This window comes from Lontra canadensis, unplaced genomic scaffold (genome assembly GCF_010015895.1).
Source record: "Lontra canadensis isolate GAN:19392208 unplaced genomic scaffold, GSC_riverotter_1.0 scaffold105, whole genome shotgun sequence".
In the NCBI taxonomy this organism is placed as follows: Eukaryota; Metazoa; Chordata; class Mammalia; order Carnivora; family Mustelidae; genus Lontra; species Lontra canadensis.
The window spans coordinates 1,033,823-1,054,390 of record NW_022631099.1 but is presented as its reverse complement, the minus strand read 5'-3'; the positions used below and the strand labels follow the sequence as shown (position 1 = coordinate 1,054,390).

The 20,568-nt window shown below is 48.8% G+C and overlaps 1 protein-coding gene across 1 annotated transcript in view; it reads right to left on the bottom strand.

Moving 5' to 3' along the window:
* Positions 1-20,568, bottom strand: part of SLC13A3 (solute carrier family 13 member 3) — a 68,315-nt gene that overhangs the window by 36,477 nt on the left and 11,270 nt on the right. Inside the window, exons 2-3 of the mRNA XM_032838475.1 lie at positions 4,926-5,191; positions 3,822-3,985 (exon numbers count right to left, since the gene is read on the bottom strand). Of these exons, the coding sequence (XP_032694366.1) occupies positions 3,822-3,985; positions 4,926-5,191 (430 nt within the window). The remainder of the gene's footprint in view (positions 1-3,821; positions 3,986-4,925; positions 5,192-20,568) is intronic.

Genomic DNA, 20,568 nt, shown 5'->3' with positions numbered 1-20,568 from the left:
TCCAGCGAGCCCTACCCTGCCCCAGGCTCCATCCTGCTCTGGCGTGGTGCTTACAAGCCCGGATTCTGGATTCAGACAGAGCTCAGCAACTAACCACGTTGCTTCGGGCAAATCCTTTTGCCTCCCGGAGCCTCAGTGTCCTCATCTATAAAATGGGGATCACCTACTTCCTAGCACCGTTATGAAGATTAAATGAACTGACGGGTGTGAAAAATAGAGCACTGCACCTAGCATACGGTGGGTCTTCGGGACTGAGAGCTCACATAGTCATCATTGTTGCTGTGGCTGTCCCTTATGGACTCAGAGCCCCCAGGAGCCTCCCCACTAACAGTCCCCACTCTCCCCACACCTGTCTTCACGTCCTCCCATCAGGACGGAGCACAGAGACTGCATGCAAGGACACATCCCTCTTTTGCACTGGAATTAGCCTTGTTTTTAGGTCTGAGGGCTGATCATTGATCAATCCCTGCTCTCTGATCCCACCGCTTGCAAAAGTAGGTATCTGCCCCAACTTCCCAGGCCCTCCTACCTCCTGACACTCTGCAGCATTCGGGAGAAGACCTTGGACTTCACCTTGCACCCAACACGGAGCATGACCATAGCCAAGTCCCTTTCCCTTCCTGGGTCTCAGATTTTTCATCTTTATAATGAGGGAAATGGCCTCAAACTTTTTTTTCCTTTTTTTTTTTTTTTTTGGCCTCTAGACTCTTTGAAAAAGACTCTTAGGTACAACGCAGAATCCCAGAGGTTAAAAGTTCAGCTCTGAAGTCAGCCAGCCTAGATTTAACATACCAGAGCCACTGTTTTGAAACTGTGACCTTGCAGTGACCTTGGAGGTTACTTTATCCTCTTTTTTTTTTCCTTTTCTAATTTCTTCCTCAGTTTTCAATCTTCTGAGTGAGGTCAGTGCTGGCTCCTCCTGCGGATGTAAGGCCCTGTGACGAGGCCCGCATGAAGCACGTGCTCAGCAAACATCTGTGATTACCACACGGAAGCCCAGTGGATAAAACGGGGCAAGTGGGGAAGCTGGGGTAGACGTGGGAGAAGGCGCAGATTCTTCGTGGCTTGTCACCGCTCCAGGGGGACAGTGACAGGGTTCTCTGGAAGCCCCAAGACTCTGGGGAAACAGTCTGAAAACGACCGAAGCCAACTCTGGCCTGTGGGCTCAATCTCGCCTACAGCCACCCAACCGAGAATGGTTTTTACGGTTTTAAATGGCTGGAGAAGGTCAGTAGAGGCAGAATACTTCATGGTATAAAAATTACATGCAATTTTAATTCCAGAACCCATGAACTACATCTCATAGGCGCCCAGCCGTGCCCACTTACTTACATCTCCTTGTGCATGCTTTCTCTCTGCAAGGGCCCAGTTTGAGCAGAGGTGATGGTGTGGCCAACAAAGTCTAAAATATTTCCCATCTAGTCACTTACAGAAACCATTTTCTGACCCTGGCTTTAGAACATCTCTTCCCCACCCGCCCCCCCAAAGAAAAGAACATCTCTTCCTTCCCATGTGGAAAACTTTGGCCTTGCATAGGTCCTGGCTCTGCTGCCTTACCAATGATGTGAATGATTCTGGTCCTATCACTTTCCCTCGTTGAACCTCACCTGTAAAGTACTTACCATCATTTCTAGCTTTCAGAGCTGACATGAAAATAAAATCAGCAAGAGCCCTGACTGCATGGTAGGCAAATACGCGTACCCCAATATGCGAGATTAACTTAGACATATGTGCTAATTTTAACACATATTCAAAAAAACAGAACTAGCATTCAAAGCCCGTGGTTTCATAAAGCATGTTTGTTGTGTTATTTGGGGTAAATGATCCAGAGCTCCTGGGGCACATCTGCCATCTATCCCTCAACATGTGGCTTCCCAGGTAGCATCTCTGGCTCCCACATCCTGTTCACGTTCCAGCCAGCAGGAGTAGAGGGCAGGAAAGGCGGGACCCGGAAGTGGCTCACACCACTCCTACTCATATACCACTGACCACACCTCGTCACAGGACCACATCTAATTGCAAGGGAAGCAGGGAAATTCCGCTTTTCCTCTCAAAAGCCATGTGCCCATGTGGGGGTTCTGTTATTAAAAGGACAAAGAAAGACTCAATATTGGGGATAAACTAGAGATTTCTGCCCACATAGGAACCAACTGAAAGCTTCCTTTTTAAATACATTTATGTAAATAGGGGTGCCTGGGTGGCTGAGTCAGTTAAGTGTCCTACTCTTGGTTTTGGCTCCGGTGGTGATCCTCAGGGTCATGAGATCGAGTCCCTCTTGGGCTCCGTGTTGAACATAGAGCCTGCTTGACACTCTGCCTCCCTGTCTCTCTGTCCCTCCTCCTGTTCGCCTGTGTGCACGCTCGCTCTTTCTCAAACATACATACGTAAATGCATTTATGTAAATGAAAAGAAAGACGTTTTAAAGCAGACTGTGGCGGCCTCTGCTCTGACGCCATGAGGGAAAGTTGGGGAATCACAAGATGCCAGTGAAAAGTCCTGATATCTTCTTGCCTCTGAATCAGTCCTGGAAATGCCTTTCTCTGCCTTCTTGATGTCTGAGGAAAACCCTTATTTTTCAAGCCACCTGCAGACAGACCCTCCTTCTTTGTCTACCTTCCCATGGACGCAGCCAGTCCCATGGGTAAGAGAGAGTGCTGCAAAATTGGGCTCAGCCATTCGCCTGCTGTGTGACTTGGGGAAGTCACTTCCCCTCTCTGAGCCCTTGCTTAGTCATCCAAGAATACCAGCTGTATTTTGTTTGGTTTAGAACAGTTTCCGAGGTTCGGGAGAAGCAAATCCTTCAGCTGATCGCACATTGTCGCTGTACTTGTACGAGGCCCCTCTTTTGTTCTCTTTCTTTCTTTAGTCCCTTTGGTTCCCATTCCCACTCCCATCCTTCACAGAGCAACCACACTGATGGGTTTAATCTGTAGATTTTCATTTGCTTATGTTCTTGCAAAATGGTCACCTGCGTGAATTTTGAGTTCACATCATGATATTGTCTTCTAGATCTCACTCTGGATTTTTTCCCCCATCATGACTATGTTTTGTGAGACCCATTTCTAAAACTATGTTCCTCTAATTCTTTGCTCCTAAAGCAGCACGGTGCTCAACAGTGCACACTTGACCTTCCCCTTGACTGGTGGTTGCTCTCACGCAGCTACTTACCACACCACAGAGAATGCACGTGAACACTTTCACGCCCATCCCCTCGTGGACCTCTGTCAGAATGCTTTTGGCATTTGTATCCAGGAGCCAAACTGCCAAGTTACAGTGGATGTGCACTTTTTTTTTTTTTTTAGGGCATGCGTACATTTAATTTGATTAAATATTTGCAGATTTCCCTTAAGGAAGGCTGACCCAGTACATTGCTCTCTGGCAGAACACAAGGGTTCCCGTGGCCCCACGCCTGCCGACGTACAGCATTGTCCAGTTTTCTTATCTTTGCCAAGCTCACTGAAGTAAATCTCATTTCAATTTGCCATTCTCTGGTATTAGTGACATTGAACATCTCTTCAAATGCTCTAAAACCCAGTGAAAGTATAATATCTACTTCATAAGGCTGTTCTGAGAGGTCAAAGAGATAATGCAGGCAAAGTGTTGAACTCATCACTCAGTACATAGTCAACAATAAATGCAAATCTTTTAAAAACCAAGGTATCAAGATTTGACTTAGCTAATTCTCAGTTATTATTATTTAAGCACTTGGCACATGGGAGATGCTGATGTGTATTCCCTTCACTTCCTCTGAATCCTTTGGACGTTCTGCTCCCACTGCTCCACATTGGTGGGGCTGCCCCAGTCCCTTTGCACAGCCTCACCTGCGTTCTCGTCACTCTGCCAGTTGAGGTCCTTCTCAGCCTCATTCTGGCTGAAGAGGCTTTTCAGGATGGCGCTGGCAATGGGCAGCATCATGGCGGTGGAAGCCGTGTTGCTCAGCCACATGGACAAGAATGAGGTGGTCACCATCATCCCCAGAATGAGCCTGGGAACAGAGGGAGTTAGAGGTACATCCAGGACGGGGGCCCAGAAGGTCCTCTGGTCCCACTTTGCCACCCCTGGGGAATCCAGCCCACTGGTTTCACAGACGGAAAGTTAAGGCCCAGAGAGGATAAGCCAGTGACCAAGCAGAGACCAGGTTCACTCACCAGTCTTATTTCAGGTCTAAGGAAACAGATTCCACACATTTAAGTGAACTGGCCACAGGTACCCAAGGTAAAATAGTCCAAAGATACCCCAACTCCAAATTTTCTCTCCCTTGCCCCCCACCCCAAGTTCTTGATGGCAACAAATGGCAAAGAAAAAAAAAAAAAGATTTAAAGAACAGTGAAACCCTATTTTAAAGGCCACTTAATCCTCTTAGAATGAAAGTTCAAATCGTCAGGGAGCCCGAAGCCCTACAGGAATGGCCCCAGCCTCCCTATCTCTCCAGGGCCATCTTGCCACCCACTCCCCACCAGCCTGGGCTACTAAATAGCAAACTAGAATGATAATGACCAGGATTTCTCACACTTTACAGGTCCAAGCTATTACAGCTTCATTTTACAGGCAAAGGGAGAGAAGTTAAGTCATTTCCCCGAGCAGGAAAGGTGGGGTTTGGCCCCAGCAGTCTGAGTCACCGTGTGAAGAGGCTCTCTCTAGAACTACAGGACACTAGTCCCTGGGGGCTAGGCCTGGGATAAGAATTTTACCTGGCTCCCCAGGTGATTCTTATGCACTTTTGAGAACTGCCCAAGAGGCTGGCACTGTGATTGGCACACAGAAGGGGCTCACAACATATCCAGGGAAAGAATGAGTAAATGGAAGGCGGGACATGATGAGCTTGTGGGCCTGGGGGACAGGATCAGGAAGAGTGAGTTTGGGTTCCAAGAGACGCTTCCCCTCTGCCTCCTCGCCTTTGGGCTGGACTCATGACCTGGCCTTACCTGGCTGGCTGGACCCCAACGAGCATGAGGACCTTGAGGGCGATCCTTCGGTGCAGGTTCCACTCCTCAATGGCACTGGCCATGATCAGCCCGCTGAGGAAGAGGAAGTTGGTGTCCAGGAAGTACTGGGGGCAGACCTTGTTGGAGGGCAGGATGCCCAAGAAGGGAAAGAGGATGATGGGCAGCAGGGCCGTCACCGAGAGGGGCAGGGCCTCCGTGCACCAGTACACCGCCATGAGCAGGATGACAAATAGGCAGCGGCCTTCCTGCGGGGCAAGAGTGGGGAGATGCAGCTCAGAAGGGTCGGTGGAGCTCTGGGTGACAGTGGGAGAAGAGATCCTGGGGCAGTGCTCTTCAAGGCATGTTCCACAAGGAAGCTGGGGAAAGGGTGAGTGCCCAAAGCTTTGACCTTGAGGAGATGACATTCGCCTGTCTGACCCACATTTTGCTCGACTCTGCAATGGCGAAGCGACACTATCCATTTTATAGGACTGTTTGAGGACTACATGGAACGTGCTCTCCGTTTACAAGTAGGCCCTGCAATGAGCATGAGGCGGAAAATAGTTTACTTAATAGAGGATTGCAGAAAGTTCTGGAAAGGCAACTGAGAAGCAAAACAGAAGGAAGCCAATACAGACAGTGTATTCATGAGATTATCCTTGTGGGCAGTTGGGGTTCAATCCTGATGGGGGACTCTAGAATTGATCTCCTGGGAAACAAGGAAGCTGGCTTTTTACCTGCCAACTCTTGGCCATTACTGGTTGAAGGCTGTTCCTGGAAGCATTAACCACCCCCCCCCCCCAGAACTTCTGGCCTGCCCCGAGTACAGTGAGCCAACATCCTGGTGCTGAGCATCTGAGGTTCAGCGGGAGGCTACCGGCAGGCGTAGGATGGTGAGTGCCAATGGAGACATGGGGATACCACCAGCAGCGGCTGCCACATCCACACGCAGCACTTAACACAATGCTCAACACAGAGCGCACGCTATGTAGACAGGAATGATTAAAAGTGGTATGTATGCGGCTATTAAATACCGGGAACTGTGTAATCCTCACAAAATCCCAGAGGAGTGCGTGTCCCCATTTTATGGAGTAGTCAGCTGAGATGCAAGGAGGTCACTAGCAAGACAATGACTGTGCAGAGCAAGTCAATCTGCCTCCAGAGCCATCGCTCTTCATCGACCCCACCCCCAGCTGTCACCAGCGGAATACCAGAACCTATGATACATTGACAATGCAATGTAAAGATCCAGAACAGCTCAGTGGTTGCCAGGACTCGAGCAGGAGGTGTGTGTGTTGGGGAAGAGGAGCTGCAAAGGAGTTCAAGGGAACATTTTGGGGTGATGGAAATGTTCTAGAAAAAAGAGTGCAGTGATGATGATGCCTTCATTTCTGATACATCAGTGTTTCATTGGATCCATCATCAATAACGTCTTATTATTATTCATATGGTCACTGTTAGAATAAAATACTTACTATCCTGACCTTGTTTTCTTATGTTCTCTCAAGGCCATGACCTTGCATGTTCCAGGAGACACAGACTGTTCCTTGAATTTGACTTTAGTAGGTTTGGTTGACTTTACTCGTGTGCACAGGACATTGAACTGAATTCCATCCTAACAAGAACCGTCCTAATACAATACACCCTCAGCTACACAGTCAGGCATCAGCTACATGCAGACACTAGGAAGAGTTAATCCATTTAACAGAAGGGTAAGGGCAGGATCTGGCGGATGGATGACTTTGGCAACAATCTAAGCAAAGATTACCAGTGAGTAGGGTCCGAGGGAGTGGTGGAGGTAGTGAGAGGTGGTCTAATTCGGGGTCTATTTCCAAGGGAGAGCCTGACGGCTTTGCCGAGGATCTGTTGGGACGTGTAAGGCAGAGAGGGCAACCAGGAGGGATTCCAAGTATTGGCCTCAGGAGGGGGAAGAATGAGGTTGCCATTTACTGAGCCAGGGCGACTGTGGGATATACCCACACCAATCTGCATAGCTCAAAAACACATCCTGTTTTCTCAACAACCTGGCTGGGAGTTGAAACCAGGAAAATGAGTGAGACGTAGCCATTGCCCTTTAGCCAGGGAATCTGACCGTGCCAATAATAGAACAGTCCTCTGCAGTTAGTTCTTCCCAAACTCAAGTGACCCTCGCAGACTCTGCCTAGCAAGTCTCCCGCAAGAAGAGTATGTTGGTGAATGTTTAACAACTGGAAAGCTCTGCGTGTGTGTATGTGTAGAAATTGTTTTTTTTTAAGATTTTATTTATTTGTTAGAGGGAGAGCACAAGCAGGGGAGGGGTAGAGGGAGAAGCAGGTTCCCTGCTGAGCAGGGAGCTCGATGTGGAACTTGATCCCAGGACCCTCGGGGATCGTGACCTGCGTCAAAGGCAAAGATAAGCTTAACCTCTTAACTGACTGAGCCACCCAAGTGCCCCTGTGTGTAGAAATTCTTGATTACTATTTTGTTTAGCTAAGAAATCACTCATGTCCATTGACAAATGAATTTAGTTTTACTATGAACGTCGGTTTTTATTTTTATTTACATTAATGATTAAGACAAGAGGGAAACAAGGAAAGTAAGTCAGAAATTCACTTGTTCACCAATGATGTGAGCGCCTTCTTTACTGAATCAAATTATAGTTTTCAAATACTGGAAAAATACGCCCTCATTTTGGGGGGCTATTCACAATGTAACTTCTGTAGACACAACACATTTTATGTTTAATCTGCACTGTTAATATTTTTTATCACTTTCTTAAATTTAAACAAGTAAGGGGCTTCTGGGTGGCTCAGTCGGTTAAGTGTCCAACTCTTGATTTTGACTCAGGTCATGATCTCAGGGTTTCAAGATGGAGCCCCACATCAGGATTGCACTGGACGTGGAGCCTGCTTAAGATTGTCTTTCTCAGGGCGCCTGGATGGCTCAGTGGGTTAAAGCCTCTGCCTTCGGCTCAGGTCATGATCCCAGCGTCCTGGGATCAAGCCCCGCATCGGGCTCTCTGCTCGGCGGGGAGTCTGCTTCCTCCTCTCTCTCTGTCTGCCTTTCTGCCTACTTGTGATCTCTATCTGTCAAATAAATAAATTTTTTAAAAAATCTAGACAAGCGGGGCGCCTGGGTGGCTCAGTGGTTAAAGCCTCTGCCTTCGGCTCAGGTCATGATCTCAGGGTCCTGGGATCGAGTCCCGCATCGGGCTCTCTGCTCAAGCAGGGAGCCTGCCTCCTCCTCCTGTCTCTCTCTGCCTGACTCCTCCTCCTGTCTCTCTCTGCTTGCCTCTCTGCCTACTTATGATCTGTCTGTCAAATAAAAAAAAAAAAAAAAAAAATCTAGACAAGCAACCAAACAATAAGCTAAGCCCTGATTTGCAGTGTTTGCCAACTTCTAGGTGTAAATACTTCCACGTGGTTGATTTCAAGCTATCAAGTGGCATCACTGAACACAGAGTTGGCACGAGATGGGCAGTACACACTCCTGCACAGCATTTCCTCCATACATACTGATGTAAATAGAGCGGATACAGATAATCTCAAGATCCTAGATAATCATAAAATAATAAGCAACTGGTAAGCTTTGAGTATCTATTACCTTTGTTTTAATATATTGAATCACATGTTTGTATAATTTCATTTTAAATCTCTGTTTACAACTGGCTAGCAAAATTTATGAAAACTTGACAATCAGATCTCGAGAGCTAGGATACACACTCCAGTACCCTGTTGTAAGCATCCAGACTGAACATCCATGCAAACCATCCCCCCACCCCCCAAAGAATCTGGGTCGCATTCTGTTGTAAACCTGACATTCTTCAACCTGTGCTTGTGTATCATGTTCCATAATGCAACTTCCTTTTAAAAATATACAATTATTTTCTGCCAAATATTGCTTCTGGTTCAGGAAGATATGCCACATCTATCTTGTTTTCTATATACTACCTGCCAGACCAAGTTATCCTGGTTTAGAAGACAGATGTCTGTCTTAGCTTAGGCTGCTATCACTGAAAACCATGGGCTTAGTGGTTGAAACAACAGACATTTACTTCCCATAATCCCGGAAGCTGGGAAATTGAAGATCAATGTGCCAACAGATTTGGGTTCTGGTGACAGCTCTCTTCCCAGCTTACAAATACCGTCTTCTCACTATGTCCTCCTCACCTGGTCCTTACTCAGTGTATACATGGGGAAAGCTCGTTTTCTCCAAAGGCTATACTCCCATCATGGCGTCCCACCCTCATAAACTGATCTAATCTTACAGTTTCAAAAGGACAGTAAAGGGGTTGTACGAACAACTTGATACCAATAAATTTGATGACTTAGAGGAAACAGAAAAACTCCTCGGAAAACATAACTTATTCAACTATCAGAAAAAGAAAGAAAAGCTGAATATTTCAGTATCTATTAAAGAAACAGAATCAGGGCGCCTGGGTGGCTCAGTTGGTTAAGCAACTGCCTTCAGCTCAGGTCATGTTCCTGGAGTCCTGGGATCAAGTCCCACATCGGGCTCCCAGCTCCATGGGCAGTCTGCTTCTCCCTCTGACCTTCTCCCCTTTCATGCTCTCTCTCACTGTCTCTCTCTCAAATAAATAAATAAAATCTTAAAAAAAAAAAAAAGAAATAGAATTAATCATCAAAAGCCATCCTGCAAAAAAAGAACCTCTAAGGCCTGCTAACTTCAATGGTAATTCTACCAAACATTTAAGGAATAAATAATACATACTCTATACAAGCTCTTCCAGGGAATGGAGAAAGAGGGAATACTTCCCAATTCATTCATGAGGTCAGGGTAACCCTGTGACTGGCTTATCCTGAAGAAGGCATCAAAAGGAATAATAATGGTTGAGCATTGCTGGGACATGCAAAGTCATCTGGAAAACCAGTTTCCTTGTCTCTCCTGCCTCGCATCCCTATGCAAAAGAAATACAGGCACAAGGACAACCAAAACCACCAGTTTCTCATGTATTAACTCATCCAGTGACAGGTACTATCACTATCACTACTTCATCTAAGTTATAGGGGAAGGATGTCCCCCATTAAATACATGTTAGAGCAACAGCAGGAGAGAAAAATAAACATGACCTTTCAAAAACTAGCTCTATGAGCTATAATTTACATACAATCAATTGCATCCATTGATAAGTACACAGTTTGAGGTTTGACAAATGTACACACCCATGTCCCATCCCAATCAAGAAAGAGAATGTCACCCCAGAAAGTTCCCTTTTGCCCCTTCCAGGTCAAATCTCAGGCCCCTTCTAAAACATTGCTGTGATTTCCATCACTAGAGATCGATTTTGCCTGTCCTTGGACTTAAATGGAATCATACAGGATGTACTTTTGTACTTTTTTGTTCGGGACAACGCCTGTCAGATTCATGCACGTGGTTGTGTATATCTACAGTTCATTCTTTGTTTGTGCTGAGTAGTATTCCCTCCTGTGACTGTACCACCGTTTGTCTGTGCCTCCTCCTGCTGATGGACATTTGGATTGTTTCCAGTTTGGAGCAATTATGACTAAAGCTGCTGTGAACATCCAAATGCCTCTGCTTTGGGGGTGACACCTGTAAGTCCTTTTGTGCCTTATATGACACATTATATAATGGGGGTGGGGGAAGGATGTTACTGATAAATTCTGGCTGTAAGGCGTTGCCTTTCAAAGGCCTCGAGTCCCAGGCCTGTTTTCTTGCTCTCCCTCTTCCTCTCCTTCCCTCTCCTGTTCTCTCTCTGTTTCACTCTCTCTTCCCTCTGTTCACTCCCACTCTCTCTCTCTTCCCTCCCTTGGTGTTCTTGCCAAGATGTCAACATCAGTCCTTTGAGGAGGAAAAACTCCACGTATGGCCCATGTCAGCTGGGGAGGTGACCCGAGGCAAATGGCAGGAATTGGGAAGTTGATCCTTGGCTGGCAGGGGGGCTTTGCCAGTAAGTGGGTCAAGAGCGTGTTTCATTACCTTGCTGGGTTAGTTAGGGATGGGAGCCGGGCCAAGGTGACCCCAAATAGCTTCCCTGCCCTGGCTGGGCTTCCTGTGGGCAAATGGATCCAGAACTGCCAGCTGGATGCCAGACATCTGGTGGGGAATTAATAAGTATTACTGCCCCTCACCCCCCACCTCTGCCAGGCCTGGAGAACAGAACTGACCCCCAGAGAGCCAAAGTCTCTTGGGAGGCTTGGAGGCAAGGAACTGGGGCCCATGCACACTAAGCGGTGGGCTCTCAGAGATCAAGCAGGCTGAGCCAGTTCCCACCTCCAGGCCTTTGCACCTGCTGTCCCCTCTGCCTGCCCCCTCGACCCTGATCTCGATCCAGCTGGCTCCTGCTTGCTGTTTGGCCCTCATCTCAAAGGTCGCCTCTTTGGGGAGTGACCTGACCATGTGATCTGACCATGTGATCAATTGTGGTCTGATTTCCATTGTCTGGCCTTGTTTTTGTCAAGCAGTCCTCAAGAGCTCAAGTATTTCTTGTTTGTTGCTTTATTATTTCCTTCCCCCCACCAGACCATAAGCTCCATACAAACATGACCCTTGTCTTTATTTGTTCACCTCTGTCTCCAGGGCCTCAGTGGATATTTGTTGAATGAATAAATACATGATGTAAATCAGGCAGCACAAACTCAAGTACAGGGGACCATTTAATGAGTGAAGCGGGTTGGCTGAAGAAAAAGATCACATCGCTTTCTCCCATCTGATTGGCACTTTGGGCAGTGCCATTATTTTAGTAGCAGGGAAATGCCCAGGCTTGATAATAAATCACAGTTGGGACTGGGCCTCCAAGTCAGGAATGCAATAGGGAGGAGTGGGGAGAGCGGTGAGAAAGGGGAGGGTATTGGCCCCTCTAAGAACAACAACTCCTGCTCAGCTTCTAGTTGTTGCCATGAGAACATGAGCCCCACGATGCCTGATTTCTGATTTTTCAAAAAGCATCTTGACACTGTGCTTTTATTGGAACATCTCACAGTTTTGAAAGATTTGCTCATTAAGAAGAAAGTGTCGGCAAAAAACCCACATCGTCAAACACTACCAAACCCATGATCATTGGGTTATGATCTTTAGTCTAAATGGTTTTAATCAGTGTAAAAGTCCAGAAAAGTACTCACACAAACACAATTCTGAATCTAATTCAGGTTGTTCACAGATTACTAGGGATTGTGGGATGCTCTATTTAAATCTCTGCTCCATTTTTAAATTCTCATTTTACAGGTATAGAAACTGAGGTCTACAGAGGGGCAGTGATGTCTTGAGGACGACACAGAGCATGAGAGGTGATCTCCCTGCACTCAGGCCTGGTTACCATTTAAATGGTGGGCCAGGGGGGACCCATGATTTGACCCCAGCCCCCAGCACATCCGCCTCACCTCTGCCTCCCAGGTGAACTCAGACCAGCCACCTGGCCCCGCGAAGGAGGGTCGGTCTGCCTGTCAGCAAATGGAGACTTCCCTTGATCCCTCAAGGGCAGATTAGGGTAGAAGCGTGGAGTCACATGATCCCAGGGCCCTGTTCCTTTGAATTTTAACTTCTGGAGTTTAGAGGTCGGGGCAGGTGTCTGGTCCTGCCGAGACTCATTTTCTAGGTCATCTCAGAGTCAGCAATTTGCCTCTTTGCCACTTGGTTCTGTCTCGAGACTCCGCTTCAGGAGATGGGATCTTGCTGAGGAGACCCAGGGTAGATGGAATCACGGCTTCCGGTGAAATTTCTCGCAGCTGCCCAGGCCCTCACCTCTGCCACTGGAAGCTGGTACCATTCGGCTGAAACCTCCAGGAGTGGATGAGCCTAAAGGAGGCTGCTGCCCAAGGAGACAGGTGTCGGAAGCTCTTGCTGGTCCTATCAAGGTTGACACAGAGGCCAGATTTGGGACGAACTTGATATGGAGGGGGTTGAGCGATGCTGAAATGGAAAGGAAAAAAGTGCCAAGGGAATCTCCAGGACTGGGCTGTCCGCATACAGAGCTCCCGGTCACACACGGCCATATATGTGCAAATTCATTAAAATGGAATGAAATTTGGAATTCCAGGTTCTCGGTCAAGAGAGCCACATTTCAAGTGCTCAGTAGCTCCTTGAGACTAGTGTCTACCCTCTCTGGATAGAGCAGATACAACACTTCATCATCACAGAATGTTCTGGTGGACGGAGCTGCTCATTTGGCTTAAGGGCCCAGAAGTCGGGGTGTGGTGGCTCTGTTTCGGAATCCGAAGGCAGGCCACTGAGTGAACCCTTTGAGCGTGAGATCTGTTCACTTGCAAACTGAGAAGAAGAGAATGAGGGGCGCCCGGGTGGCTCAGTTGTTAAGCCTCTGCCTTCCGCTCAGGTCATGATCCCAGGGTCCTGGGATCGAGCCCCGCATTGGGCTCCCTGCTCGCCGGGAAGCCTGCTTCTCCTTCTCCCACTCCCCATGCTTGTGCTCCCTCTCCCACTGTGTCTCTCTCTCTGTCAAATAAATAACTAAAATCTCTCAAAAAAAAAAAAAAGGAAAAGAACACAGTGACCCTGGGATGTTACCTCACCGAGGACCCCATTAGAACGAGTGTGCTCAAGAGCACTTTGAACATGCACTTGACAGGCAGGCTGTTGCGGGAGTGAGATTATGAATACACATCTATTTCTTCATTATTATGCGCTACTTTCCAAATTTCAACCACAAATACAATATCTTTTCCTTAACGAAGACATTCTCTGAATAGACAAGCAATCTATCTGTACAACTCCAGGGTTGCACTTTCCTTCTCTAAGGATTACTAGATAGTTCATGGTCATAGAGCAGACATTTGAGGCCAGCCTGCTTTCTTCCTCCTCATGGCTCACCTGAAGTTTTTGCCTCCATATCCATAAGATTTTTTGTTTAACCCTCCAGTCTATTAACGCCACCATGGAATATATATATATCTCAGTGTTGACGGGTCTCTATAAGATTTTTTCTGGGAGACAGAAAATCTGCATATGTTCTGCTTTAGTTTCAAAGAAGTCTTCTGCTATTAAAGATTTGAATGGAGTCTTTGAAGTCTTTGAATTCGAATGGAGTCCCCAACTTTCAATGGTTTGACTTAATGATTTTTCTCCACGAGAATGGCGCAAAAGAAACACGGCAGAAACCGTGCTTCGAATTTTGAATTTTGATCTTTTCCCAGGCCAGAGATACTCGGTGTGATGCCCTCTCATGCCCTCTCTTGATACTGGGCAGCAGCCTCGGGCACAACTTGCGATCAGCCGCTCAACCACAGGTGCACACGCAACCATCGTGCCCCATGCAACCACTCTGCTTTCCACCGCAACACTGCGCTAGAGGACTCCGCCCCACTGCCGGCTAATGTGAGTGTCCCGAGCACTGTTTAAGGCCAGTGAGGCTGAGCTGTGACGTTCGGTAGGTTAGGTGCCGTTAAATGCACTGGTGACTCACGAAATTTCCAACTCACCCTGGGTTTGTCGGCACGTGACCCTGTCAGAAGTGGAAGAAGAACTGTACTGTTTTCTGTTCTATTCCTTCATCTTGAGCAACACCAGTTATACAGAAATTGGATCTCCTTTGCCATCCATGCTGATCATTTCCCCCTCATCCTTTCTTACTTTCTTTCCCATCTCATTTTGCTCTATCTCCGTCAGCCTGTACGGCATGTCCTAGAGCACGTCCCCGATTATGTTTTTATTTTATATTTTATGTTTTTTTTTTCTGATTATATTTTTGATCTTTCTCCATCTTGCTGCTTCTAATGTGGCTTCTCTAATAGAGCAGCTTTGTTTCTTCCACCTGCTTCCAGAACACTGTTTTTGTTTGTTTGTTTGTTTGTTTTTGTTTTTTCACGTCCTTCTGCTTTCCATGGTCTCTTCTTTGGCCCTTTTATTTCACATCTTGAGATTTATTTTAGGAAGGCCATCATTTCTTGAATTTTTTTCATATTTCACAGAGAAATGTCTGTCCAATAGTTTCTCCTAGTTGATAACACAGATCTTCTTTGTCTACTTTGTAGTTGATGTTCTCTGACTTCTTATTTCTCATACTGCCTTTTCACAGGTCCCATGAGGGCTCCTCACCACAGAACAGGGGCCATCCTTCTCAGGCGAGTTCTTTGTGAAAGGCCAGTGCAGGGAGAAGGATGGGAGGGGGAGTTGAGACAGCAGAGGGGTCTAAGAATCAGCACTGCTGATTTTCCCAGAGCCCTGTCTCACCAGCACTGCCCTGAACTATGTCTCCACTCTAACCAGTGGGCTCAGTATGGAGACTAAGTGTGAAGACACAAGAACACCACGGTGCTTTGGTGTCTCTTTGAGCTTTCCATCTCTTTAGCTGAGAGACCGAGAACCATTCCAACCATACAGTGGGTCACTATCCCTCCTTGCCCTTCTGCCTGCCACCTAAACACCTGCTTTGGGCCAAGGAGCTTTGAGGCTCCTCATCCAGCTCATCCGAACTCAGTATTGTCACATGTGTCTCGGGGACTCGCACGCCTCGGGCTTGGCCAGCATTCCAAAGGGCTCAGAGAGTAGAAAAATCCTTTGGGAGAGTCTGTGCCCAGCCCAGGAATGGCAGAGGCTTGTGTCACTCCTGGTCTCATGCCATGTGGTCCAAACCCCACCACCAGCATCCGCGCCATCTGCACACCCCTGGGGAGGCATTGTGGTCTGGCATCTTTCCTCAGGATGGCACGTGCCTCTCCTGTTGCTGCTCTCTGTCGCTGTTTTCAGACTGCTTCAGAAAGGTGAATGGAATAGAAAAGTCTGGATCTCATCAACTTAAACCACGAGTGCCTTCCACCGAGGGATTTTGTATCAGAAAGGACTATCTTGCCTTTTGTTTGCCTGTCTTTGCACGCACCGGAGCAGTAGTGTGGGTGCTGGAACAAGGCAGCCCTGAATTAGAAATGCAATCCTTCCACACTCAGGCTGTGTGATCCTGGTATTCACCTGGCCTTGGCCTCGGTTTCCTCATCTGCAGGAGGCACATCATAACAGCACTTGCCTCGCAGAGTGATGTTTTTTGTGTGCGATAACCAGTGTCCCCAGTGAGAGTTATGTGAGAATACACCATGAATTATGAGCTGTTGTTATGTTTTATGAAAGTTCAATTTCTGGAAGTTAGACTTCAAAAAGACTGTTCTTAATTCTTTAAAAAAAAAAAATCTTTAAACACGAAAGCTAGAATGAACCCGAGATCATTTAATCCAGTGGTTCTCCACAGGGGATGATTTTGTCCCCTGGAGGACATTTGTCTGGGGACTCTGGGGTTGTCATGATGGGGACGCTACTACTGATGTCTAGTGAGTAAAGGCCAGGACGCTGCTAAACCACTCACAGTGCACAGGATGGCCCCACAACAAAGGATTATTTGTTCCTAGTAGCATTAACGTCGATAGAAACCCTGGTCTATGCTAACCCCTCATACACCGGTTGTCCAGAGAAGGAAAGTGGCTTGCCTGGGGTCACACAGCGAGTGAGAGGTAAGGACTTGTCTCACCTTGTTTCATTGAAAGACTGTTGTGCCTGGAGCTTTACCAGGCAGAGGAGATGGGAGCAGGGCTGGACAGGGGTGAGGCAAGTACCCCTCGCTGACAGTGAGCCCAGCTTCAACTCTGCTCTCTGGCTGCCTCTCTAGGCTCCCGCTAGTCCTGGCCCTGGGTGGGAGCAAGAACGCGGACCGGGGGCGTTGGGGTTGGCCACCACAGTCCCTGACCCTGACCTACTCATGCCAACCCAACCTAGGATTTCTTACAGGAAGGCTTATAATCCCTCCCACCAAGGAAATTCCAGCTTCTCAGGTTAGCTAGTCTGTTACTACAGGGAGTAAAGTCTGCAGACAAAATGCACAGAGATGAGGGGGGAGAAAGAAGAAAATGCCATGTCAGGAGGTTAATTTTTGAGCTGGGGAATGATTTCCAGACAGACACAAGGCCACTTTTTTCCACTGCCCCCCTGCTTGCCCCCTTCACTCAGCAAATGTCCTCTGAGGCCAGGGGCAGGAGCTGTGCAGAAACTGTATCCTCCCTCCCCTGCCACCATCCCCCCTATACCCCATCTCCCCACTGAATCACAGCAGACATTTTTGTCGGGACACTGCGACATGGCCAGGCTCCCAGCGGGCACTGGTGGTGGCTCCATGCCAGGCAGAGAGCAGGTTGGCCAGCCCTTCAGGGAGCAGGCCTGGGGCCAGCTGCCCACGGCGGTGCCCTCCAGCTGCCCATGAAAGGCCCCCTCCCCAGGGGTGTGCAGGGCTGAGTGTGGGAAGCCCTGAACACTAGCCAGGCAGAAGCTGTGCCTTAAACCTCTCTGTATTCTCTCATGACCTCCAGTCCAGCGCCTACGCCTCGAACAGAAACCCCGGAGCCACCGAGGGCCGGAAGCTTCGTGGCTCAGGCGCTCACTCCTAGTGGGAAAGACCTCAAGCAGGCCGCCTCCCCTCTCAGAGCCCCGCTTTTCTCACCCATAACAGGAGAGGAATGATGTCACTGTCACCAGGGTGGGACAACACGTGGAAGATGGCCAGTCCCGGGAGGCAGAAGCGGTTGGGATCAGAACAAGCAGTGGCCAGGGAGCTAGGACACGGGGGCTGAAATCTGGGCCTGACCCCCAAAACCAGAAGACCCTCTGAGTTATGCTGCTGGCATCCTGAGCCAGAGGGCCTGGGTTCAAATCCTGCCTCCACTGCTTCCTGGAGGAAGTGACTTAACTCCACACCTCGGTCTCATCTGGAAAATGGGGCTGATGCTGCTGACAAGAATTTCAACCCCTGAGTTACTGCTACAAGGATTAAGTACAGTCATGCAGCCAGAGTGCCGGGAGCGATGCCCAGTGGAGTTGGCGATTTACAAAGTGTTACCCACTACCTACAAGCTCTGTGCTTCGAGAAGCTTTCATGCCCTCTTTGCTTTTCTTTTTACTTTCTTGGCCTTTGAAATGGGACACTTCATCCTGAGGACCTGTGAAGTACTTCAGGTCTGCCATGTAAGGATGAAGGCAGAGGCAGTGATTCCAGGGGGCACATGGATATAGACCCCAAAGGGAAGGGAGTGTGGTGCACACACACGACAGGGCCCAGGAAAGGGCCTGGCCTAGCAAGAGGGGAGAGAACCTGAGACGCCCACAGGCACCTGGGCATGAGGCCTCCACTTAAAAAGGGGGCATCCAGGGGCGCCTGGATGGCTCAGTGGGTTAAAGCCTCTGCCTTTGGCTCAGATATGATCCCAGGGTCCTGGGATCGAGCCCTGCATCGGGCTCTCTGCGCAGCCAGGAGCCTGCTTCCCCCCCTCTCTCTCTGCCTGCCTCTCTGCCTTCTTGTGATCTCTGTCAAATAAACCAAATCTTTAAAAAGAAAGGGGGGGGTCCAATAGAGCCAGCCGATGCTCAGGGGCACAGGGCTACCGGGAAGGCCACGGTCCTAGCAGAAAATCCTGGGCTACCCTTCAACAGGCTGTGAGCTCTGGACTGACAGGCATCCCTCTGAGCTGCTGGGTCCCCAGAAAACCAGGAAGCATGTTACGCCAGCCTGCGAGAACTGGGAGGGAGATCAAAGGGAACGTGGCCATGGCCCTTCTGTGAAAGCCTGTAGGCTCGGGGCACGTCCCCGCTCTCCCCTCCCGCCCCCACTCTCTCCATCAATTCTCCCTTATTGCCTCAGAGCAACACCACAGCTACTCAACGGGGCTGCAGGCACTGAGCCCTGCGACAGGCCAGGTGGCTTCCCATGGATTCCCTGGTTCAACCCTACCCACAGCTCCAGGAGGCCGCACAGCAGCTATCCCCCCTCTGCCGGGGCTCAGAGAGCTCGACTGACTTGTCCCAGGTCACGTTGCCTTGATGTGAGCGGTGGATGGGAAGGATAAAGTGACCCTTTCCTGAGGGCCTCACCCGGCCAGCTACCAGGCACGCCTCGGACATGCGGTAATGCACCTGCTTAGCACATGTCCCCATCGAGAAAGGAGAAAGCAGACACAGAGAGGGACTGCGGCTCTTTCGTCCATGTGTACGCTTCTAGCCAGGGATAAAGTGTGATTCCCACTGTGTGGTCTGAGCCCAGGGTCCTGGGCCAGGCTCAGCGATGAGGATAACCGTGACTGTAACAGCCAGCCCGTACTGAGTGCTCACCTGGGCGGGTGCTGGGCTGAGCTCCCTACACAGATTGTGACTTTTGCTCCACACACAAGCTCTGGAAGGTTCTATTAAAGAAAATGAAAGGACACTCCACAGAACAGTACTTTACAAGCCCTCTTACATCCCCTATGGGTCTGCTCAGTCTTGAGGGTCAGCAGAGCTGAGGTGCGGGTGCCCATTCTCTGGAGGAGGAGACTGAGACATAGAAAGTTAAACTGGAAACTAGCCCAGGGTGACCCAGAGGGAAACAGGGGAGGCAGCCCAGAAGTCCGGTCTCTGATTTCCTACCAGGGCTCCTCCCTACCTTCTCCCGTGCCTAAAAATACCTGAGGAAGCAGTTAAGAGCCACCTGTGTCCATCTGGGCTCACGACTCAAGGGGTAAAAGGGAAAAAGTAGAGGGGGGGGGCTCTCCTCAGGAGACCTCTGAGGCCACCTCATCCTCCACCCATTCCTCTGGACTGGATTGGTTAGACCCCTGGACTCATTAGCAGATGTTCTAACAAGTTCAAGTTCTCAGAGCCATTCATTAAAAGTGTTCCTGGGGCAGCTCACACATAACGGCTGACCAAGCCTTAATAATCATTCATGAGCCAGGACAGGCGGGTGGGGTGGGTGCGAGCCCCGCTGGACCCATGAGGCCCCAGTGGACTGACTCAGCCCAAGGAGGTCAGAACACGTTGTTCTGAAAAGAGAGCCACCCACTGTGTAACCCAGGACAGGTCCTTTTCTTCCCCAGGCCTCAGTCTCCCCATCTGTCCAGAGGACACTTCAGTCACCAACATGGGGCAGAGGTACACCTAAAGCCCCCCTCAGGGCTTCTCTACCTCCTCCTGCTCCTCAGAGCCCCTCCCATGTCTTTGGGAGCCTGTACCAACAGCAGCCCTTTCTCTGGCTGAAAGTAAAATCAGGCCTTAAAGGCACTGGGGGAGGGTGTGACTCTAAATCCCAGCTAGGCCCTTGAACTTAGTTTCTCCATGATTAGGGGGCCAGGGGTCTGTCTCCTGGGAAGGGTTGTCTTAAGGCCCTGGGAAGATCATTTGATGAACACTTGCCACTCGCCTACCTCAGTACCTTTGTACCTGCTCTTCCCTTGCTCTTCCTTTATATGTTCTTGGCTTTGATCAACTATCTTCTCCTTTAGGTATTTGTTCAAGTGTTCCCTCCTCAATGAAAGCTCCTGACGCTACAGTTGCACTACCTCTACACTACTACTCTAGCACTACCACTACAGTTGCATTACCAGCTCCCCACTCCCCCTTCCCTTTCATTCTCATCATCATCTGCCATAGACCTCTCACCATCATACCATAGACCTTACTTGTTTATCTGTTGGGTTTTTCTCCCAATGTCTCCCTCTCTAGAATATTAGTTCCATAAGTATAAAGACTTGTGACTACTTGGTTCACTGCCATGTACCTTTGGAATAGTAGCTGGTGTTGAGTAGGTGCTCAGTTAATAGTTTTGGACTGAATGTGTTAATCACTTGTGGACAGCACCTGGCACACAGGAAATAGCCGTTTTTATTCCACATTCATTCTGGACACATTTATGAAGCACCTACTGTGTGCCAGGTGTCAGAAGATACGT